At 45.7% G+C, this 24,854-nt stretch overlaps 1 protein-coding gene across 3 annotated transcripts in view; it reads left to right on the top strand.

The window, feature by feature from the left end:
* Nucleotides 1–24,854, top strand: part of sin3b (SIN3 transcription regulator family member B) — a 76,265-nt gene that overhangs the window by 34,561 nt on the left and 16,850 nt on the right. For all 3 annotated transcript variants that reach the window (XM_060846622.1, XM_060846623.1, XM_060846621.1), the window contains exons 10-17: nt 1,423–1,633; nt 9,297–9,413; nt 9,721–9,959; nt 11,676–11,859; nt 12,803–13,397; nt 14,047–14,216; nt 15,078–15,251; nt 15,739–15,831. In XM_060846622.1, coding sequence (XP_060702605.1) covers nt 1,423–1,633; nt 9,297–9,413; nt 9,721–9,959; nt 11,676–11,859; nt 12,803–13,397; nt 14,047–14,216; nt 15,078–15,251; nt 15,739–15,831 — 1,783 coding nt within the window. The remainder of the gene's footprint in view (nt 1–1,422; nt 1,634–9,296; nt 9,414–9,720; nt 9,960–11,675; nt 11,860–12,802; nt 13,398–14,046; nt 14,217–15,077; nt 15,252–15,738; nt 15,832–24,854) is intronic.

Here is a 24,854-nt window from a genome sequence, read left to right as displayed (position 1 = left end):
ATGAGGTGATAAACTGTGAAATTGTACATATTGGAGGAAAGAATAAAATATAATTTTATTATCTAAATGGTGAGAAGTTGAGATGCAGAGAGATCTGGGTGTTGTAGTGCATGAAGCACAGAAGCTTTGTGTGAGGGTGCTGTAAGTAATCAGGAAAGCTAATAGAATGTGATGGGTTACTGTGAGGGGAGTGGAATGTAAGAGTTCAGAATTTATGTTTCAGTTATACAGGTCATGGATGAAGTTTCACCTGGGGTACAGTGTACAGTACTGGTCACTGTACTTAACAGAAGGAGATTAATGCATTGGAAGTAGATCAGAGAAGGTTTATTAGATTAATCCCTGGAACTAGCGGATTGCCTCGTAAGGAAGTGTTAGACAGGCTGTATCCTCAGGAGTTTAAGAGTCAGAGGTGACTTAATTGAAATTTTAAGGTACTGTGGGGACCTGACCTGGAAGATGTGGAAAGGATATTTCCTCTTGTGGAAGAATCTAGAGCTAGGGGTCATAGTTTAAAAATAAGTGCTTGTTCATTTAAGACAGAGATAAGGAAGAAATATTTTCTCAGAGCGTTGAATGTCAAGGAAATTTCTTTTCTCAAAAGACAGTGGAATGCATTAGTTTAAATATTTTTAAAGTTAAGGTAGATGATTCTTAATGATCAAGGGGATGAAAGACTATAGGGATGTGCAGGAATGTGGAGTTGAGTTTAAAATCCGATCAGCCATGATCATATTGAATGACGGAGCAGGTTCAAGGGACCAAGGGGCAGCCTCTTGTTCCTTGTTCACACGTTCATATTCTTCAGTGTTTTCATTTATAGCTTTACTTTGAAGTTTGCACAATTAATGCTTGTTAACCCTGTGCATCTATCTCCCTTGAGTACAGAATAGCCAAGCTGAAAACCCCATACAGGGTACCAGGGTTGGGGTGGTGGAGTGGGTCCAGGTGGGGCGCTTTTTGGACAGTTGGTGCAGACTTGATGGGCTGAATGACCTATTTCTACACTGTAGGGATTCTGTGAATATTTTAGTTTGTGGGAAGGGAAAGTTGGGTCTGGGTTCCACTTTGATGGCCTCTGCAACCCCCTAGGCTGTGCGGTTTTCCACTGCTGAAGATGACTAATGCATGTTTTTTCAACTCTTTCACCCTGCTCTGTCAATATCCTCCCCCCCCCCCCCCCCCCCCCACCCCTTGACTCTTACTTCACTCAATCTCCCCTTGTGCTCTTTTTTTTGTCCCTCCTCTCTCTTTCTCTGTTCCTCCATCCCCTTTCGAACCCTCTCAACCCATTATTCCCCGCTCGGCCCCCTCTGTCCCCACTCTTCCCACCTCTGCCCCATCCTCACCTTTCTTTTGTTTCACTTTTTTTGCCCCTTTCATATTTATTTGCTATTTTCTTTCTGGCATTTAATCAAACAGGAAGTTCCCTGAGCTTTTTGCACGTTTCAAATTGTTCTTGGGCCAGCGGGAGCTCTCGCCCACACAGCCTGTACAGAGAGACCGGCCAGTGGATGGAATTGCCCGGGAGATTGACTATGCTTCGTGTAAGAGGCTGGGCTCCAGTTACAGAGCTTTACCCAAAACATACCAGCAACCAAAGTGCAGTGGGCGGACCGCAGTCTGCAAGGAGGTACGGAGAGTTCCTCATCCTCATGAAAAGCAAGTGTTTCTAGTTGGTGCATTGATTTATTGAAACTACAAAGATGTGTGACATGCGTGTAAGGGAATTAAAGGAACTTACTCTCAACTTCATTCTCAGTTGGTAGCTGTGTCAGTGAATATATTCAGGGCAGAATTAGGTAGAGTTTTGGTAGTCGAGGATTATGGGAGCAGGAGAAAGTGAGGTCTGCAGATGCTGGAGTATCAGAGCTGAAAATGTGTTGCTGGAAAAGCGCAGCAGGTCAGGCAGCATCCAAGGAACAGGAAATTCGACGTTTCGGGCATAAGCCCTTCATCAGGAAGCTTCCTCTGAGCAGTTCTGAAGACTGGTCACTGGGCCCAAAACTTTCACTCTGCTTTCTATCCACAAATGCTGCCAGACCTGCTGAGCTCTTCCAGCAATTTCTGATTTTGTTTCTGATTTCTAACGCTTGCAATTCTTTGTTTTTGTTGTTTAAACAATCTTTAGGGTTTGCTTTGTCTCTAATCTTCTATTCTCATTGGCATTTCAACACTTCAGGCAGCATCCTTGCTTTCAAAGCTGAATCCTGAACTTGTAGATTTTTGTCTTGCTCTGGAGACTGAGGTGGTGATCTTTCATAATGTGGGATAACACGTGTTCTGGTGAACCTATTCAAGTTTCTTCCCCAACTCCCACTTATTTTGGTATGCAGCTCATGGTTACCTGGGTAAGGTTTTTTTTTCTCTCCCCTTATTTAAATGCGTAGGCGAGTCACCCGAGGCACTACACGAGTAGTGCCTCCCACCCTTCCACCTCCTCTAACCTAATAATAAGAACAATTGTGAGTAGCGGGTAAGTGCTGCATTTTCCTTGTTTGTTTCTTTAGATTTAGTTGGTTTTTGTTGTTGTTTTTTTTAAGGAAAGCTTACTTTTAGAGGGATGGCAGTGCAGAGAGGGCAATGTTCCTCTTGCAACATGTATGAGGTGAGGGAAGCCATTAGCGTCCCTGCTGAGTACACTTGCAAGAAGTGCACCCATCTCCAGCTCCTCCAAACCCGTGTTAGGGAACTGGAGCTGGAGTTGGATGAACTGCGGATCATTCGGGAGGCAGAGGAGGTCATAGATCGGAGCTATAGGCAAGTAGTTACTCCGAAAGTTCAAGATAGATGGGTGACAGTGAGGGGGAGTGGGAGGAGGAAGCCAGTGCAGGGACCCCCTGCGGTCATTCCCCTCAAGAACAAGTATACCGTTTTGGATACGTGTGGGGGGGATGACTTACCAGGGGCAAGCAACGAGGTTCAGGCCTCTGGCACGGAGCCTGGCCCCGTTGCTCAGAAGGGTAGGGTGGAGAAAGGTAGAGCAATAGTTCTTGGGGACTCGATAGTGAGGGGTACAGACAGACGGTTTTGTGGGGGCGACAGGGACTCACGTTTGGTATGTTGCCTCCCAGGTGCAAGGGTACGTGATGTCGCTGATCGTGTTTTCCGGGTCCTTAAGGGGGAGGGGGAGCAGCCCCAGATCGTGGTCCACGTTGGCACCAACGATATAGGTAGGAAGAAGGGTGAGGATGTCAGACAGGCTTTCAGGGAGCTAGGTTGGAAGCTCAGAGTTAGAACAAACAGAGTTGTAGTCTCTGGTTTGTTACCCGTGCCACGTGATAGAGAGTCGAGGAATAGGGAGAGAGAGCAGTTAAATGCGTGGCTACAGGGATGGTGCAGGAGGGAGGGATTCCGGTTTCTGGACAACTGGGGTCCTTTCTGGGGAAGGTGGGACCTCTATAAAAAGGATGGGCTACACCTGAACCTGAAGGGCACCAGTATCCTTGGGGGGAGGTTTGCTAGTGCTCTTTGGGAGGGTTTAAACTAACTCCGCGGGGGCATGGGAACCAGGACTGTAGCTTTAGGGTACAGGACCTTGAGTGTAGGGAGGTTAGGAATAATGCAGCGATCTCTAAGGAGGGTGCCTGTAACCAGAAAGGTGGATTGAAGTGTGTATACTTCAATGCCAGAAGTATAAGGAATAAGGTAGGTGAACTTGCAGCGTGGGTTGGTACCTGGGACTTCGATGTTGTGGCCATTACAGAGACGTGGGTAGAACAGGGACAAGAATGGCTGTTGCACGTTCCAGGGTTCAAATGTTTTAGTAGGATCAGACATGGGGGTAAAAAAGGGGGAGGCGTGGCATTACTTGTCAAAGACAGTATCACAGCAGTGGAATGGACGATGGAAGAGGACTTGCCATCTGAGGTAGTTTGGGCTGAGGTTAGAAATAGGAAAGGTGAGGTCACCCTGTTAGGTGTTTTCTACAGGCCTCCTAATAGTCCTAGAGAAGTAGAGGATAATATTGCGAGGATGATTCAGGAAAAGAGTGAAGGTAGCAGGGTGGTTGTTATGGGGGACTTTAACTTCCCAGATATTGACTGGGAGAGCTATAGCTCGAGTTCATTAGATGGGTCGGTGTTTGTACAATGTGTGCAGGAGGGTTTCCTGACACAATATGTCGACAGGCCAACAAGAGGGGAGGCTATATTGGATTTGGTTCTAGGTAATGAACCAGGCCAGGTGTTAGACTTGGAGGTAGGTGAGCACTTCGGGGACAGTGACCACAACTCGGTGACTTTTACTTTAGTGATGGAGAGGGATAATCGTGCGCCGCAGGGCAAGAGCTATAGCTGGGGGCAGGGAAATTATGATGCAGTGAGGCATGACTTAGGATGTGTGGATTGGAAAAACAGGCTTCAAGAGAAGAACACTAATGAGATGTGGGGATTGTTCAAGGAGCAGCTACTGCGTGTCCTCGATAGGTATGTACCAGTCAGGCATGGTGTAAAGGGCCTTGTGAGGCAGCCGTGGTTTAGTAAGGAATTGGAATCCCTTGTGAAAGGGAAGAAGGCGGCATATGTAAAGATGAGGCGTGAAGGTTCAGTAGGGGCGATTGAGAGTTATAAGGTAGCCAGGAAGGAGCTAAAGAGGGAGCTAAGAGAAGCGAGAAGGGGACATGAAAAGTCTTTAGCTGGTAGGATTAGGGAAAACCCAAAGGCTTTCTATAGGTATGTCAAGAATAAAAGGATGACTAGGGTAGGTATCGGTCCAGTCAAGGATAGTAGTGGGAAGTTGTGTGTGGAGGTGGAGGAGATTGGAGAGACATTAAATCAGTACTTTTCATCAGTATTCACTCAGGAACAGGACACTGTTGCTGATGTGAATATGGAATCACAAATAATTAGAATGGATGCCCTGGAAATATGCAGGGAAGAGGTTTTGGGAATATTGGAAAGGATGAATATAGATAAGTCTCCTGGGCCTGATGGCATTTACCCCAGGATCCTATGGGAAGCTAGGGAGGAGATAGCAGAGCCATTGGCCTGGATTTTTATGTCGTCATTGTCAACGGGAATAGTACCAGAGGACTGGAGGATAGCGAATGTGGTCCCATTGTTCAAGAAAGGGAGTAGGGATAGCCCTAGTAACTATAGGCCAGTGAGTCTGACTTCAGTGGTGGGCAAAGTCTTAGAGAGAATGGTAAGGGATAAGATTTATGAACATCTGGGTAGGAATAACGTGATCAGGGATAGCCAGCATGGTTTTGTGAAGGGCAGGTCGTGCCTCACAAACCTTATTGAGTTCTTTGAGAAGGTGACTAAGGAAGTGGATGAGGGTAAAGCAGTAGATGTTGTGTATATGGATTTTAGTAAGGCGTTCGATAAGGTTCCCCATGGTAGGCTAATGCTAAAACTTCGGAGGTATGGCATTGAGGATACATTAGAGGTTTGGATTAGGAATTGGCTGGCTGGAAGGAGACAGAGGGTAGTAGTTGATGGATTATGTTCATCTTGGAGCGCAGTTACTAGCGGTGTACCACAAGGATCTGTTTTGGGACCATTGCTTTTTGTTATCTTTATAAATGATCTAGAGGAAGGACTTGAAAGCTGGGTAAGCAAGTTTGCGGATGACACAAAAGTCGGTGGAGTTGTGGATAGTGAGGAAGGAAGTGGTAGGTTACAGCGGGATATAGATAAGTTGCAGAGCTGGGCGGAAATGTGGCAAATGGAATTCAATGTAGCTAAGTGCGAAGTCGTTCACTTTGGTAGGAATAACAAGATGATGGATTACTGGGCTAATGGTAGGCTACTTGGTAGTGTGGATGAGCAAAGGGATCTTGGTGTCCATGTACACAGATCTCTGAAAGTTGCCACCCAGGTAAATAGTGCTGTGAGGAAGGCATATGGTGTACTGGGCTTTATTGGCAGAGGAATTGAGTTCCGGAGTCCTGAGGTCATGTTGCAGTTGTATAAGACTCTGGTGAGGCCTCATCTGGAGTATTGTGTGCAGTTTTGGTCGCCATACTATAGGAAGGATGTGGAAGCTTTAGAACGAGTGCAGAGGAGGTTTACCAGGATGTTGCCTGGAATGGTAGGAAAATCTTATGAGGAAAGGCTGAGGCACTTGGGGCTGTTCTCATTGGAGAAGAGAAGGTTTAGGGGAGATCTGATAGAAGTGTATAAGATGATTAGGGGTTTAGATAGGGTAGATACTAAGAACCTTTTACCGCTAATGGAGTCAGGTGTTACTAGGGGACATAGCTTTAAATTAAGGGGTGGTAGGTATAGGACAGATGTTAGGGGTAGATTCTTCACACAGCGGGTTGTGAGTTCATGGAATGCCCTGCCCGTATCAGTGGTGAACTCTCCTTCTTTATGGTCATTTAAGCGGGCATTGGATAGGCATTTGGAAGTTATTGGGCTAGTGTAGGTTAGGTAGGATTCGGTCGGCGCAACATCGAGGTCCGAAGGGCCTGTACTGCGCTGTATCCTTCTATGTTCTATGTTCTATAACAATATGTAAATGAAAGCAAATGCTAAGGATGCCAGAAATATGAAGGTAAAAGAGAAAGTGTGGAGCTGCAGGAGATGGGAGAGATACTAAATGAGTATTTTGCAAGAGTATTTACTGCGGAAAAGGATATGGGAGATATAGAATGTAGGGAAATAGATGGTGACATCTTGAAAAATGTCCAGATTACAGGAAGTGCTGGATGTCTTGAAACGCATAAAAGTGGATAAATCCCCTGATCAGGTGTACCAGAGAACTGTGTGGGAAGCTAGAGAAGTGATTGCTGGGCCTCTTACTGAGATATTTGTGTCATTGATAGTCACAGGTGAGGTGCCGGAAGACTGGAGGTTGGCAAACGTGGTGCCACTGTTTAAGAAGGGCGGTAAAGACAAGCCCGGGAACTATAGACCGGTGAGCCTGACCTCGGTGGTGGGTGGGAATCCTGAGGGACAAGATTTACATGTATTTGGAAAGGCAAGGACTGATTCGGGATAGTCACCATGGCTTTGTGTGTGGGAAATCATGCCTCACAAGCTTGATTGAATTTTTTGAAGAAGTAACAAAGAGGATTGAGGAGGGCAGAGCAGTAGGTGTGATCTATATGGACTTCAGTAAGGCGTTCGATAAGGTTTCCCCATTGGAGACTGATTAGTAAGGTTAGATCTCATGGAATACAGGGAGAACTAGCCATTTGGATACAGAACTGGTTGAAAGGTAGAAGACAGAGGGTGGTGGTGGAGGGTTGTTTTTCAGGCTGGAGGCCTGTGACCAGTGGAGTGCCATAAAGATCGGTGCTGGGCCCTCTACTTTTTATCATTCATATAAATGATTTGGATGTGAGCATAAGAAGTACAGTTAGTAAGTTTGCAGATGACACCAAAATTGGAGGTGTAGTGGACAGCGAAGAGGGTTACCTCAGATTACAACAGCATCTTGATCAGATGGGCCAATGGGCCGTGGAGTGGCAGACAGAGTTTAATTCAGATAAATGCGAGATGCTGCATTTGGGGAAAGCAAATCTGAGCAGGACTTAGACACTTAATGGTAAGGACCGAGGGAGTATTGCTGAACAAAGAGGCCCGCTGTCAAGGAAAGGCCACCAACATTCTCAAAAATCCATCCCACCCTGACAATGTTTTTCAACAACCTCTACCATCAGGGAGAAGGTACAGAATCCTGAACACACACACACACACAAGCCAGTTGCGAAAGTTTCTACCCTATCTTTGTTAGAGTACTGAATGGACTCTCAAACTCTTAATATTCGCCTGTCCCTGTGTTTTTGATTCTGCCGCTGTTTTCCTATTATTTACAATCTATGCTATTTAACTCTGTGAACTGTCTGTATTGCTCACTAGACAAAACTTTTCACTGTGCCTCAGTACGCCTGACAATAAATTCAATTCAATTGAAAGTGGAGTTGCAGGTAGATAGGATAGTGAAGGTGGTGTTTGGTATGCTTTCCTTTATTGGTCAGAGTATTGAGTACAGGAGTTGGGAGGTCATGTTGCGGCTGTACAGGACATTGGTTAGGCCACTGTTGGAATATTGTGTGCAATTCTGGTCTCCTTCCTGTCAGAAAGATGTTGTGAAACATGTAAGTGTTCAGAAAAGATTTACAAGGATGTTGCCAGGGTTGGAGGATCTGAGCTACAGGGAGAGGCTGAACAGGCTGGGGCTGTTTTCCCTGGAGCATCAGAGGCTGAGGGGTGACCTTATAGAGGTTTACAAAATCATGAGGGATATGGATAGGATAAATAGACAAAGTCTTTTCCCTGGGGTGGGGGAGTCCAGAAGTAGAGGGCATAGGTTTAGGGTGAGAGGGGAAAGATATAAAAGAGACCTAAGGGGCAACTTTTTCATGCAGAGGGTGGTACGTGTGTGGAATGAGCTGCCAGAGGATGTGGTGGAGGCTGGTACAATTGCAACATCTAAGAGGCATTTGGATGGGTATATGAATAGGAAGGGTTTGGAGGGATATGGACCGGGTGCTGGCAGGTGGGACTTGACTGGGTTGGGATATCTGGTCAGTATGGACAGGTTGGACCGAAGGGTCTGTTTCCATGCTGTACATTTCTATGCTGGAGAAGCTCAACAGCTCTGGTAGTCTCTGTTGAGAGAGAAACAGAGTTAACTTTTTCAAGTCCAATGCAACTCTTTGGAACTTTCTCTCCTTCTCTGCTCCATCACCTTCTCTTTTTACTTTAATGATTTACGGGTCATTCTGTATAACGCTCGTTTTGTCAATGTAAATTCGCTGTAACACAGTTGAAGAATTGGGGATGCTATTTTTAAAGCTCAAGCTTTTAAAACGTGTTGGCTGGAACACGATTACATCACTTTAAGCGCTGTTTCTAAAGCGTGATTTTTCTATCATGCAATGTTGCACAATGTAACCATCATGTTATAGAAGAACTGACCCAATGTTTGGTATCCAGATAACAGCTGAAAATGTGTTGCTGGAAAAATGCAGCAGGTCAGGCAGCATCCAAGGAACAGGAAATTCGACGTTTCGGGCATAAACCCTTCATCAGGAATCATCAGGGCTTATGCCCAAAACGTCGAATTTCCTGTTCCTCGGATGCTGCCTGACCTGCTGCGCTTTTCCAGCAACGCATTTTCAGCTCTGATCTCCAGCATCTGCAGACCTCACTTTCTCCTATCCAGATAACAGCCAGGGTGCAGCTAGTCTGGTCTTTTTCCCTGAAGGGTTTTCTGATTGTTCTTCATTTTGTTCCTTTCTTCTACAATCCTTGAGGCCACGCCTATCAGCAAGCAGCTGTCTGCCTTCACTGGTCCTGCCTCTGATCCAATCTGTTTGTGTTTCACTCTCTTTACAGGTTCTGAACGACACTTGGGTCTCGTTTCCATCTTGGTCAGAAGACTCCACCTTTGTCAGCTCAAAGAAAACTCCATATGAAGAGCAGCTTCATCGCTGTGAGGATGAGAGGTTTGAGGTAATAACTGACTTTATAAAAACTCATGCAATAAGTCAGTCACCGAAGCTTTGAACAATATTAAATGTTTCAGACATAACCTTTCACCAGAACTAGCTTTCAGTTGATGCTGGTACATGGTTCACCTGAGGGGTTCGGTTGTTTACTGTGGGATTGGTTTAGGGAAGGTTGCAACAGTTGACCTGGGGTTGGTTTGTGTTTAAGGGAGGACTCTGTTAATGTGGATTTGGAGAGGAGTGTGTTCAGGTGGATATTCTGCTCTGTTTCACCATTGGCTGTCCACTTTTGGTTGCTTCTTTACTAATAGCTTGATGTTGTCCTGGAAACCAACCTTGCTACAATTCGTGTGCTTGAAAGTGTCCAGAAAAAACTAACACGGATGTCTCCAGAGGATCAGGATAAATATCGCCTGGATAATTGTCTGGGAGGGACATCGGAGGTCATCCACCGCAGAGCCATCTATCGTATTTATGGAGATAAAGCACCTGAAATAATCGATGGACTTAAGAAAAATCCGGCCACAGCTGTCCCTGTTGTGCTGAAAAGGTGAAATGTAATGTGATGACATTTACCATCGGGTCTTTGTCACTAATTAAGCTTTCAGGGTACAAAACGCTACAGAATCCAGTGAGTCCATTTGGCCCATGCTGCCTGTTCTGACCTACTCAGGCACAAACAAAAACTAAAATAGCTCGAGCAACTCAGCATCTGTGGAGATAAAACAGAGTCAGTGTTTGAATGGCTCCGAAGAAGAGTCTCTGGACCCAAAATAGATGTCGCTATACCCTGAGTTTCTCCAATGATTTCTGTTTTTCTTTTCTAATTTTCAGCAGCTGTAGTTTTTTTTCTTTCTTTTTTACCAACTCAGCCTCCTGTTCTAATCCATTTCCAGATCGTGGTGTCAACTGATTCTATCTGGCCTGAACTGCAATCCAGTATGACACTTTTTTTTAAAAACAAGCCCTTCGGCGCAACAGGTCCATACCAACCCTCCGAAGGGTAACCCACACAGGCCCATTCCCGTTCTCTATTTCCCTATACAGTATTTATTCTTGATTAATGCAGCTAACTTACTCATCCCTCAACACTAAGGGCAACTTAGCATGGCCAATCCACCCTAACCTGCACATGCCTGGGCACTATAAGATAATTTCTCATGGCCTATCCACCCTAACCTGCACATCCTTGGACTGTGGGAGGTAACCCACGCAAACACGGGGAGAATATGTAAACTCTACACTGACAGTTGCCCAAGGCTGGAATCGAACCTTGGTCCCTGACGCTGTGAGGCAGCACTGCTAATGACTGAGCCACTGTGCCACTGTTGCTTCTCTTATATCCATATCACCTCACGTGGAAATCCCTTGGTCACAGATTTAGCAGCAAACATAGTGCCCTCACTGTTACAATGTAAATAAAAGTCCGAGTGTGTGTCTTACGGCACAGTGGTGGTGTCCCTTCCTCTGACTCAGAGGTCTTGGGTTCAAGTCCCACTTGCTCCAGAGGTGTATCGTAACATCTCTGAACAGCTTGAATAAAAAGATTTCAAGCTCCTAAAATCAGGTTGGCAGCAATATTTCTTTGGGATTGACAATGGTTGGAGCTGGTTATTTCCTTAAGGATCCTTTGCATTTGTCAACTGGATCCATTGTGGGTGGCACAGTGGTTAGCACTGCTGTCTCACAGCGCCTGAGACCCGGGTTCAATTCCCGCCTCAGGCGACTGACTGTGTGGAGTTTGCACGTTCTCCCCGTGTCTGCGTGGGTTTACTCCGGGTGCTCCGGTTTCCTCCCACAGTCCAAAGATGTGCGGGGTCAGGTGAATTGGCCGTGCTAAATTGCCCGTAGTGTTAGGTAAGGGGTAAATGTAGGGGTATGGGTGGGTTGCGCTTCGGCGGGTCGGTGTGGACTAGTTGGGCCGAAGGGCCTGTTTCCACACCGTAAGTAATCTAATCTAATCAAAATTGGGTAGTGCAATTTGAGCTGTTGTCCGAGCTTTCCAGGTTGCATGCCTGTTTTAAGTGAGAGTAGGGGCGATGGTGTTTGGGTTGTTTCGGGAGCGGGTGGGGGGGGGGGGGGGGGGGGGGGGGGGGCGCGGGGTGGTCAAGGTTTTGGTGATTCACCATAAAGAGTGAACAAAACCCTACACGTGCAGGAAGTCACTGTTATTCGCAAAGCGTATTCCTCAAACCACAGCTCACTGTAAAGGTTTGTAACTGAGCTACAGAACTTTTTAATTTTTATTAAATTCAAATTGTTACAGATTGAAAGCCAAGGAAGAGGAATGGCGGGAGGCACAGCAAGGATTCAACAAGATCTGGCGGGAGCAGTATGAGAAATCCTACCTAAAGTCGTTGGATCACCAGGGGGTTAACTTTAAGCAAAATGACACCAAGGCACTGCGCTCCAAGAGTTTGTTGAATGAGATTGAGAGTGTTTATGATGAGGTAACCTGACATTTCCCTAATGATAGACCCACGGTTTACTGACTAATTGGGGGGTTTTGTAAAAAAGAGCCTGGAGAGGTATGATAAAAGCAATGCTCAACATGATCCTTTGTTTAATTTACTGGTGGTTATTGGCATGGGGCAGGGACCTAGGTACAGGGCACAATGATGGGATTAGTACCCTTAAGAAATAATGCCAACACCCGAAGGAACTTATATGATAATCTGGTTCAATTAGGAGTGATGTGGTGGCTCAGTCATTCGAACTGCTGCCTCTCAACACCAGAGATACGGATTTGATTTCCCTTGGGTGACTGTCTGTGTGACGTTTGTAAATTCTCCCTGTTTGTGGGTTTTTACCAGGTGTCTGGTTTCCTCCCACAGTCCAAAGTTGTGCAGGTCAGGTGGATTAGCCATACTGGAATTGTCTATAGTATTCAGGGATGTGTAGGCTAGGCTGATTAACCTTGGACGATATGGAGTTACGGGATATGGCAGGGGCTGGGGCTAGGGCTGGGTGGGATGGTATTCGGTATGGACTCAATGTGCCAAATGGCTTCCTTTCGCACTGTGAGGATTCTTTGGATCTACTTTAATTATTTTAAATCTGTCACTATTTTCAAGTTTGTTTCTGCACAGAGAGTGGGTCTGTGGGCAAGGGAGAGTTTGACAGCAACAACAAGATATGGAAGTAGGCACTCTTTCAGATTTTCTTTCTAGCTCAATAGGAGGAATAATTCCCATGATTGTAATCAGCTCAAAAAGACTTCTGTCAGTCAGCTTGGGTAAGGGTACACCACCCCGGGATTAAATGTAGTTTAAGGTTAGTCGGATGGGATCCAGGTTGCGGCTGGTTGGTCTGGAACTGCAACTGTTGGTACTTTTAGGTTTGGTACAAAAGTAAAGACCTGGGATCATAACCTTTCACCTTCTTCTAATTTAGCGCCAAGAACAGAACTCTGAGGAAGGCTGTCCGGGTGTCAGCGGCCCCCACCTGATGTTCGTCTATGAGGATAAACAGATCATGGAGGATGCTGCGTCTCTGATTATTTATCATGTCAAGCGACAGCCAACCATTCAGAAGGAGGACAAGGATCACATCAAACGCATCATCTACCATTTTGTGCCCGACCTGTTCTTTACCCAGCGCGGTGAACTGAGTGAATCTGAGGATTCAACAGACGATGAGATGGAGAGTGTTCCCCGGCACAGTCAGAGTAGCAATGCTGACACTGGGCAGAAAGGAACAGCTTCTCCTCAGAGCAGCTTGGCTGAGGAGCGGCTTGACCTGCGAGACCAAGTGGCAGAATATCAGAAGAACCTGGATGACGTCTACAATCTCTTCTTTGTAAATAACAATTGGTACTTTTTCCTAAGGCTGCATCAGATTCTGTGCTACCGGCTGCTGCGTATTTACAGGCAGGCTGAGAAACAGCTGCTGGAATATCAAATGGAGAAGGAGAAGGAGAAACAGTTACAGGATGGGAGAAAAGAGAAAGCAAGTGATCCTGCCGTGGAGCTCAGGCTCAAACAACAAAGTACGGTTCCCCAAGATCTGATCCTCTCTCTGTTTGCTCCCATTTCAGCAGTACAGTTAGGGAGAGGCCATTCGCTCCCTCAAAGCAGTTCCACCATTCAGTTAGATCATATGTGTGAGCTGATGCAGGGATGCTGTCAGGCCTTTTCACAGTTTTTAATGTGGGGTGTGGGTGTTAATGACAACATTCATGACTGATCCATCATAGCCCTGAACGTGGTAGCTTGCTTAGCAACCACATTGCTGGGGGCTGGAGTGCCATGTTGGCCATGCAAGGTAAGGTTACCCTTCCCTACAGGGGACCTGTGAATCAGATCGGTTTTTGACAACAATTAATGGCAATTCTCTGGTCACTGTGACTGAGACTAGCCTAAATTTAAATGGCCGCCAGTTTTCATGGTGGAATTAAATTAGGGACCCCAGGCTATTAGCCTGAGTCTCTGGATTACTGGCCTAGAGACACTGCCACTCTGCCCCTAGCTCTCTATATTTATCGGAAGCATTGTAGCTCACCCTTGCCCCATCTGGCTGAGATCAGATGGCAGCAGAGGTTGAAGGTCATAACTGTGACCCTCTTCTTTACAGTTTCCCAAATGGCTACGTGTTGTGGTGTTTGATATATTGAAATATTCCTACGTTTGGATCTTTAGGTGAGATTGAGTTGGAGGAGTATTATCCAGCCTTTCTGGACATGGTGAGGAATTTGCTGGATGGGAACATTGAGCCCACACAATATGAAGACACGCTGCGTGAAATGTTCACCATTCATGCCTACATTGGCTTCACAGTCGATAAACTGATTCAAAACATTGTACGGCAGGTGGGTGCTGATGGTTTCTTGTGGAGGGAGTGGGACTGATTGGAGATTTGCCTTGTAGCTGTACAGAGAGTGGGAGGAGGCACAGGCTGAGGGATAGTTGAAGGATAATGTTCTGATGTTGAATCATGGGTCTAGAACATCATGACCTCAAGAATGGCTGCCTCCTGCTGCACTGTGCCCCTTCCTCCAGATCGTGTCTCCTCCGTCATCTCCTTCCTGCATTTGGCTGTATGGTTTGTAGAACCAAGCCGACTCTTCTCTCCTGACCCCACGACCTGTTGTCAGTTTATATCATATTGAATTTGTAGGGAAGTGTCATCACAAACAGTGGTTTCCTCTGCAATCTTTTCCACAGCAATATAACCGCATTTGCCTCGCACCTAGGTCACAATGCTGATTCGCTATTCTTAACTTGAGTCCTTTCTCAAGTTAGCTTACAGCACCAACTGCTTACAACCCAATGCTATTAACACTTTGGGAATTTGGGAAACTCATATTGAACACAGACTGCTGCCATTGCCTCTTAGTGTGAACACCTTACTCCATTGTCCTTGTAACAAAATCCTGATTGCCCTTTGACCTTTAATTGCCACAGGCCTGTTGAACTGGATTCAGAACAGGTCACGCAATCCCCTGTGTTTCACCTTAAAGTGAAAGACTCCATTCCAAAACACAACAATCTTGTAAACCACCAAAATGTAACAGCCATCTTTGACCATGTGGCTGTCCCTTGTTACTGCACTCGAGTGTCAGGCTGGATTTCTGGGCCTTGAATCTGTAACCTTGTGACTGTAAAATGAAGTGTAGTTCCTGCCTTGCTGCATATGACACTTGACTCTCTGCTTCTTGTTTTGTACCCAGCTGCAGCATCTGGTGAGTGATGATGTGTGTGTACAGGCGACTGAGGTTTATCTGAGTGAGAGGAAGCGAGGAGCAGCTGGAGGGAGTTTGTCCTCCCAGTGTGTCAGAGCAACCCTGGAAGCAGCCTATCAGCTGAAGACTGAACGCATCATGCCTGATGAAAATTGCTTCAAGGTAAGAGTGGCTAGCTTTCCCCATGACACTTTCATTTGAGCAGGACTGTCACCGCTGACTCCCATCGGTGAGTGGGACTGTCACCGGTAACTCCTGTCGGTGAGTGGGACCGTCGCCGGTAACTCCCGTCGGTGAGTGGGACCGTCACCGGTAACTCCCGTCGGTGAGTGGGACCGTCACCGGTAACTCCCGTCGGTGAGTGGGACTGTCGCCGGTAACTCCCGTCGGTGAGTGGGACCGTCACCGCTGACTCCCGTCGGTGAGTGGGACCGTCACCGCTGACTCCCGTCGGTGAGTGGGACCGTCGCCGGTAACTCCCGTCGGTGAGTGGGACCGTCGCGGGAGACACTCTGACCTGGGGTGGGGGTAAGGTTGAATGTGGATTGGAGTGAGTCAAAAAGATTATGGCGATGGGAGAGAGTGATAGAGGGTTTAAATCACAGTGTGATGGGACTCGTGATTTTTTTGTTTGTTATTTTTGCTACAGATTATGTTTATCCAGAGCAAAGGACGTGTTTCCATGACAATTGAACTGTTGGATACAGAGGAGGCCCCTTCTGATGACCCCCTGGAGCTGCAGGTGAGAATGTTTCACTCCTCTTTCTGCTGGGTCTGTGTGGGCTGCCCACAAACCAAAACCTCCAGATTCCCAAAGCAGTCTCTGGGAATCACAGCGAGGCTGCAGTTTAAATGCTCTTCCAGCCGTGGTGTTCTCTCATGTTTTAAAGATTCATAACAGAAGGTGGATATTAGACCATTCATGTCTGCTAACTTTAAAGAGTTGTCCTGCTTACATTTACTGATTTTGTTTGAGATTCCCAGTAGCGTCAATGATCTGGTTTCTGTTTTGAAGGAACATGTGAGTTAGAAGCAGCTGCAGGCCACTCTGCCCCTCGAATTTGCTTCATCCTTCACGAGGATCAAGACTGATCTAATTATTCCACATTCCCACCTATCCCTTTAACTTTTCACTCCATTGCTGATCAAAAATCTAGCCATCTTTTGTCTTAAAAATATTCAAGGATTTTGAAAAACTCCTCCACAAGGAAGCAAAGACCCTCAGTGAAAATAGATTTTCTTGCATCTTGGTCTTAAATGGTTGACCCCTAATTTTGAAGCAGTGACCCCGAGTTCTAGATTCTCCCACACGATGAACCATCCTCTCCATACCCACTGTGTCAAGACTCCTGGGGAACTCGCATGCTTCAATCAAGTCACTTCTACTCTGCGAAACTCCAGTGTATACAGACCCAGCCTGTCCAACCTTTCCTCGTAAGCCAACCTACCCATTCAAGGTATTAGTCTAGGAGAAAGTGAGGTCTGCAGATGCTGGAGATCAGAGCTGAAAATGTGTTGCTGGAAAAGCACAGCAGGTCAGGCAGCATCCAAGCAGCAGGAGAGTCGACGTTTTGGGCATGAGTCCTTCTTCAAAAAATTTCTGAAGAAGGGCTCATGCCTGAAACATCGACTCTCCTGCTGCTTGGATGCTGCCTGACCTGCTGTGCTTTTCCAGCAACACATTTTCAGCAAGGTATTAGTCTGGTAAACCTTCTCTCAATTATTTCCAACTCTCTTGCATCCTTTCTTAACTAAAGAGACCAGTGCAGTACACAGTGTTACAGATGTAGTCTCACCAATGACCTGTATAACTGAAGCATAACCTCCTTACATTTATAATCAACTCCCCTGGTAACAAGCCTTAACATTCTATTAGTTTTCCTAATCACTTACTGTACCTGGACACAAATATTTTGAAGTTTCTGAGGACACTTGGACCCCACGTACCATCCTCTGAGAAAACAGGAAATGACGTCACCAACCCAAGGAAACGGAAACACATAAATAGAAAGCAGGTCATTAACACCAGCGCTTCACCGGAAGCTCACTGATGATGTTCCATAATATGGTGACAAAACATCTGTAAACCCATCTTCCAGCTCAGCGAGCAAACTTACATCAAACACCCAGATCCCTCTAAGTCCCAAATATTTTTTTATCATGAAATGGACAGCTTCACATTTTCTCACTTTGGCAACCGTGCCTGTAGTTCCTTCATCCAAGTCACTTACTTAAATTATACCTGTTAGCTCTAGTCCCTTTGACACACCGTTTGTTACGTCCTGCCAGCCAGAAAATTATGCTTTTAAGCCAACTCAGTGGCTGGCCAACATGAAGAATGTCTGTCTAATATGTTACCCATCACACCATGGTATTTTGTTTTCTGTAATTGTGTGTTCCAACAGCTCCTGTAGTTGCTGTGACTTCTACCCGTTGCACCTTTTATGGGGAGACAGTGGAGTGCAGTAATTCTAATGTCAGGGTGTACCGTTGGTGTAACAGTGATCCAGTGGCCAGGCTGATGGACTTGGAGCCTAGGTTCAGATCTTTCAGTGGCAGATAGTGGCATTTGAATACAGTAGTTTGGAAGTAAAACTAGTCTAATGAACAAAGATCAGTACAGCCCAGCAACAGGCCTTTCAGCCCTTCACAACTATGCAGACATATGATGCCTTTCTAAACAACTAACCTTTGCCTGTGCAGGGTCTGTATCCCTCTCCTGCCTGCCTATTCAGGTATCTTTCAAGGTGCCTCTTAAAGATTGTTATTGTAGCCTCCTGCACCACCTCCTCTGGCAGTGCTTCCAGGCACTTACCATGTTCTCTGTAAAATAAAAAAAAACTTGCCTCTGCCTCTCATATCTCCTTTAAACTTACCCCTTTTACCTGAAACCTATGTCCCTTAGTAATTGATGTTTACATAGAACATTACAGCGCAGCACAGGCCCTTCGGCCCTCAACATTGTGCTGCCCTGTCATACCAGTCTGAAGCCCATCCCACCTACACTATTCCATGTACATCCATATGCTTGTCCAATGACAACTTAAATGTACTTAAAGTTGGCGAATCTACTACCGTTGCAGACAAAGCATTCCATACCCTTACTACTCTGAGTAAAGAAACTACATCTGACATCTGTCCTATATCTATCACCCCTCAATTTAAAGCTATGCCCCCTCGTGCTCACCGTCCCCATACTTGGAAAAAGGCTCTCCCTGTCCACCCTATCTAACCCTCTGATTATCTTATGTCTCTGTTAAGTCACCTCTCAACCTTCTTCTCTCTAATGAAAACAGTCTCAAGTCCCTTAGCCTTTCCTCATAAGACCTTCCCTCCATACCAGGCAACATCCAGTAAATCTCCTTTGAACCGTTTCCAACGCTTCCACATCCTTCCTATAATGCGGTGACCAGAGCTGTACACAATGTGCCCAGTGCGGCCGCACCAGAGTTTCGGAACTCAATCCCTCTATTAATAAAAGCTAAAACACTGGATGCCTTCTTAACAACCCTGTCAACCTGGGTGGCAACTTTCAAGGATCTGTGTACCTGGACACTGAGATCTTTCTACTCATCAACACCGCCAAGAATCTTACCATTAGCCAAGTACTTTGCATTCCGGTTACTCCGACCAAAGTGAATCACCTCACACTTGTCCGCATTAAACTTCATTTGCCACCTTTCAGCCCAGCTCTGTAGCTTACCTATGTCTCTCTGTAACCCACAATATCCTTCGTCACTATCCACAACTCCACCGATCTTAGTGTCGTCTGCAAATTTTCTAATCCACCCTTCTACACCCTCATCCAGGTCGTTTATAAAAATGACAAACAGCAATGGACCTAACACTGACCCTTGCGGTACACCACTAGTAACTGGACTCCACGATGAACATTTCCCATCAACCACCACCCTCTGTCTTCTTTCAGCTAGCCAATTACTGATCCAAACTGCTCGATCTCCCACAATCCCATTCTTTCGCATTTTGTACAATAGCCTACTGTGGGGAACCTTATCGAACGCCTTGCTGAAATCCATATACACCACATCAACCGGTTTACTCTTCATCTACCTGTTTGGTCACCTTCTCAAAGACCTCAATAAGGCTTGTGAGGCACAACCTACCCTTCACAAAACCGTGCTAACTATCCCCAATCAAATTATTATTTTCTAGATGATTATAAATCCTATCTCTTATAACCTTTTCCAACACTTTACCAACAACTGAAGTAAGGTTCACTGGTCTATAATTACCAGGATTGTCTCTACTCCCCTTCTTGAACAGCGGAACCACATTTGCTGTTCTCCAGTCTTCTGGCACTATTCCTGTAGACAATGACGATTTAAAGATCCATGCCAAAGGCTCGGCAATCTCCTCCCTGGCTTCCCAGAGGATCCTGGGATAAATCCCATCCGGCCCAGGGGACTTATCTATTTTCACACACTGCAGGATTTCTAATACTTCTTTCTTGTGAACCTCAATCCCACCTAGTCTAGTAGCCTGTATCTCAGTATTCTCAACAACATTGTCGTTTTCTAGAGTGAATACTGACGAAAAATATTCATTTAGTGCTTCCCTACCTCCTCTGGCTCTACACATAACTTCCCACTACTATCCTTGATTGGTCCTAAGCTTACTTTCGTCATTCTTTTATTCCTTAAATACCTATAGAAAGCCTTAGGGTTAACCCTGATCCTATCCGCCAACAACTTCTCATGTCTCCTCCTGGCTCTTCTGAGCTCTCTCTTTAGGTCTTTTCTGGCCACCTTGTAACCCTCAAGCGCCCTAACTGAGCCTTCACATCTCATCCTAACATAAACCTCCTTCTTCCTCTTGACCAGCGATTCCACTTCTTTCGTAAACCATGGCTCCCGCGCTCTACAGCTTCCTCCCTGCCTGACAGGTACATACTTATCTAGGACACACAGGAGCTTTTTCTTGAATAAGTTCCACATTTCTAATGTGCCCATCTCCTGCAGTTTCCCTCCCCATCCTATGCTTCCTAAATCTTGCCTGATCGCATCGTAATTGCCTTTCCCCCAGCTGTATTCCTTTCTAACACTAAAGTAAACATAAACATTTCTGTCTGGGGAGGAGGACGCCAACTATTCATTCTAAAGTCTGGTTGAAGATTTGTAGCTCGGGTGTCCGTTGTTGTGGTTCTGTTCGCCGAGCTGGAAGTTTTTGCTGCAAACGTTTCGTTCCCTGGCTAGGGAACATCATCAGTGCTATTGGAGCCTCCTGTGAAGCGCTGCTTTGATGTTTCTTCCGGTATTTATAGTGGTTTGTTCTTGCCGCTTCCGGGTGTCAGTTTCAGCTGTAGTAGTTTGTATGTGGGGTCCAGGTCGATGTGTCTGTTGATGGATGTTCTTGCCATTTCCGGGTGTCAGTTTCAGCTGTAGTGGTTTGTATATGGGGTCCAGGTCCATGTGTCTGTTAATGGAGTTTGTGGATGAATGCCATGCCTCTAGGAATTCCCTGGCTGTTCTCTGTCTGGCTTGTCCTATGATGGTAGTGTTTTCCCAGTCAAATTCATGTTCCTGGTTGTCTGAGTGTATGGCTACTAGGGATAGCTGGTCGTGTCGTTTAAACTACTAGACCTGTGCCTCACCACACACTTTACATTCAACAATCAGATATACGAACAAATCAACGGAACACCCATGGGATCACCAATCTCGGGACTCATAGCAGAGGCAGTTATGCAAAGGTTAGAACATACAGCCCTACCACAAATCCAACCCAAACTCTGGATCAGATACGTCGATGACACCTTTGTAATCATCAAAAACACAGACATAGAAAAAACACACCGAATCATCAACGCCACACTCACAGGAATACGATTCACGAGAGAAGAGGAAAAGGATAACGAACTCCCATTCCTAGACGTGTTAGTAGAGAGAACACCCAACGGAGAATTCACCACAAGGGTACACAGGAAACCAACACACACAGACCAAGTCCTTAACTATGAAAGTAACCACCCCAACACACACAAACGAAGCTGCATCAGGACACTATTCAAAAGAGCCACAACACACTGCAGTACACCAGAACTGTGAAAAGAGGAACACCTATACAAGGTATTCGCCAAAAACGGATACCCACGCAACTTTATCACCAGATGCCTAAGAGATAGACCACGGAACGAGGACATGCCACAACCAAAAGGACTAGCCACACTACCATACGTCAGGAGCGTCTCAGAACTGACAGCCAGACTACTGCGACCCTTAGGACTCATAACAGCACACAAGCCAACTTCCACACTCAGACAACAACTCACTAGAACAAAGGACCCAATAGCCAGCACGAGCCAAACTAACGTAGTCTACAAAATACCATGCAAGGACTGCACAAAACACTATATAGGACAAACAGGAAGACAGCTAACAGTCCGCATCCATGAACATCAGCTAGCCACAAAACGAACAGAACCACAACAACTATTCATTCTGTCCATGCCCCTCATAATTTTGTAAAGTTCTATCAGGTCCCCCCTCAACCTTCGCTCAAATGAAAACAGAGTAAGTTTGTCCAATCTGTCCTCCAAACTAACCTGGGATGAGGGTGTCACTTACCAGGCTAGCATTTATTGCCCATCCCTAATTGCCCAGAGGGCAGTTAAGAGTCAACCGCATTGCTGTGGGTCTGGAATCACATGGAGGCCAAACCAGGTAAGGATGGCAGTTTCCTTTCCTAAAGAACATTATGAACCAGATGGGTTTTTTCCACAAGCGACAGTGGTTTCATGGTCATAATCAGAATCTTAATTCCTTTTTTTTATTGAATGTGGAGTCCACCAACTGCTGTGGCTGGATTCGAACCCAGGTCTCCAGAATATTCCCTGTGTCTCTGAATTAACAGTCCAGTGATAATACCACTAGGCCATAGCTTTCCCATCTCCTGTACATCTAGATCCCTCTGTATGTTGATGCTACTAAGTATTCTGCCATTTACTGTAAACCTCCCTCCTGAATTAGATCTTCCAAAATGCATCACCTCGCCCTTGTCTGGATTAAACTCCAACTGCCATTTCTCAGCCCAAGTTTCCAGCTTATCGATCTATGTCCTGCTGTATCTTCTGGCAGTCTTCCTCACTATCTGCAGCTCTCCCAATCATTGTGTCGTCCACAAGTTTACTAATCAGGCTAGCTACATTCTTTTCCAGATAATTTTTATATACAGTTGGTTCTGCTATAATGTGTGTTTCTTCAATGTGAAGTGGCTTTAACAGGATTGAAAGATTTAGACCGTTATTTGTATAATGCGAACTTTCCTTACCTGGATTGACTATAACATCGATTCCAGCCCCATTAGCTTCAATGGAGGGGCTATTGCGAGTTGTTCTTATAACGTGAGAGCCCGCGAGAATCAGAAATGATAATCTGCTACAAACAACAAGAGTCCCAGTACTGAGCCCTGTTACCGTTGGTCACAGATCTCAGTCAGAAATGGTGACCATGAAACACCAATTTAGGTTTTTATAACAAGCCACCTGATTCATTAAAATCCTTCAGGAAAAGAATTCTGCCTGGTCTGACTCCTGACCCATAGCAGTGTGGTTATCTCTTAAATGCCCCCTGAAATGGCCCAGCAAGCTGCTAAGTTGAATCAAATCCCTACAGAATCGAAGGAGAGCTATCGCACAGATTAGTAGTGGCTGACAATCGTACTCATGGACTCCTAGCCTACACACCAGGCTCTGGCCCGGAACGTCAAATTTCCTGTTCCTTGGATGCTGCCTAGCCTGCTGTGCTTTAATCAGCAACACATTTTCAGCTCTAATCTCCAGCATCTGCAGACTTTTTACTCCTATCCTACACACAGTCTTAGACAGCACCATCATCCTGAGTTTGTCATGAGAGATTGCAGCACAACGATATAAAGTTGGGTTGGATTGCTCCTGAGAGTCCTCAATATTGACACCAAGTCCCACAAAGTCATATATTGTCAGGTGAGCCATAGGCACAGAAACATCCTGTTGATTACCATGTATCATCGCTGCTGCCACTCAGCACCAGAGACCTGGGCTCGATTCCAACCTTGCACGACCATCTGTGTGGAGTTTGCACATTCTCCCCATGTCTGCGTGGCTTTCCACCAGGTGCTCCAGTTTCTCCTCTCAGTCCAAAGATGTGCAAGTTAAGGTTGATTGGCCATGCTAAATTGCCCATAGTATCCAGGCATGTGCAGACTAAGTGGATTAGTTGTGCTAATTATGGAATTATCAGGATAGGGTGGGAGAGGTGCTGGGTCTGGGTGTGACCTTCTTTGGGGGGTCAGCATGGGTGTGATGGACCAAATGGCCTCTTTCTGCTCTGTGGGGATTCTATGACTCCATCACTCCTGCCAGAACTACCTGCTTCTTGGCTAATGAATGAGTACTCCATTTTAAGCATAGCTTGAAGATCCCACTGCATCTCTCCTTTTCCCAGTCTATCACCATTCAAATAGGAATCTGCCTTCCTATTTTTTGCGTTCAAAGTGGATAACCTCCCATTTATCCACATGATACTGTATCTGCTTTGTATTTACCCACTCACTCAGTTTGTCCAAAACAGGCTGAAGCATCTCCACATCCTCCTCACAGTTCCCTTTGTCACCCGGCTTTACGTAGCTTGCAGACTTGAGGATACTTTATATTTAGTTCCCTAATCTTAATTATTAATATGTATTATGAATTGCTGGGGACTGAGCTCTGATCCTTGTGGTACCCAACAAATCACTTCGTGCCATTCCGAACATGACCTGTTTGTTCCTACACTGCTCCCTGTCTGCTGGTCAGTTCTCTATCCATGTCAGTATACTGCCCCCAAACTCATGCAATTTAATTTTACTACTAATCTCAGGTAAGAATCTTATCAAAAGTCTCTGAAAATCCAAATAAACCAGCTCCACTGCCTGTCCCTTATAATCTCTATTAGTTACTTCCTTGAAACATTCCCGTAGATTTGTCAAGCATGATTTCCCTTTTTGTAAATCCATACTGACTCTATCTGAGCCTGTCACTTTTTCCCAAGTGCTCTGCTATTAAACCTTCTACGGTCAACCCCACTACCAATGTCAGGCTAACTGGCCTATAACTTCCTGTTTTCTCTCTGTCTCCTTATTTAAACAGTGGGGGTTACATTAGCTACTTTCTAATCCATAAGGCAAAGCAGTCTAATAATTTTAACATCACCACCGACACTCAGTGGCAGCAGTAAGTACCATCCACGAGGTGCACTACAGAAATTCACCAAGGCTCCCTAGACCGAACCTTCCAAATCCATGACTGCTTTCATCCAGAATGACAAGGGCAGCAGATACATGGGGACATCACCCCCTTCAAATTCCCCTCCAAGCCACTCACCATCCTGACTTCTGTTAGAACATAGAACATAGAAAAATACAGCGCAGTACAGGCCCTTCGGCCCTCGATGTTGCGCCGACCGAAGCCTACCTAACCTACACTAGCCCAATAACCTCCATATGCTTATCCAATGCCAGCTTAAATGACCATAAAGAGGGAGAGTCCACCACTGCTACTGGCAGGGCATTCCATGAACTCAACCCGCTGAGTAAAGAATCTACCCCTAACATCTGTCCTATACCTACCACCCCTTAATTTAAAGCTGTGTCCCCTAGTAACAGCTGACTCCATTAGCGGAAAAAAGTTCTCACTGTCAACCCTATCTAAACCCCTAATCATCTTGTACACCTCTATCAAATCTCCCCTAAACCTTCTTTTCTCCAATGACAACAGCCCCAAAGCAGCTG

The sequence above is a fragment of the Hemiscyllium ocellatum genome, chromosome 28 (assembly GCF_020745735.1).
Source record: "Hemiscyllium ocellatum isolate sHemOce1 chromosome 28, sHemOce1.pat.X.cur, whole genome shotgun sequence".
In the NCBI taxonomy this organism is placed as follows: domain Eukaryota; kingdom Metazoa; phylum Chordata; class Chondrichthyes; order Orectolobiformes; family Hemiscylliidae; genus Hemiscyllium; species Hemiscyllium ocellatum.
This window is presented reverse-complemented; position numbering and strand designations above follow the sequence as displayed.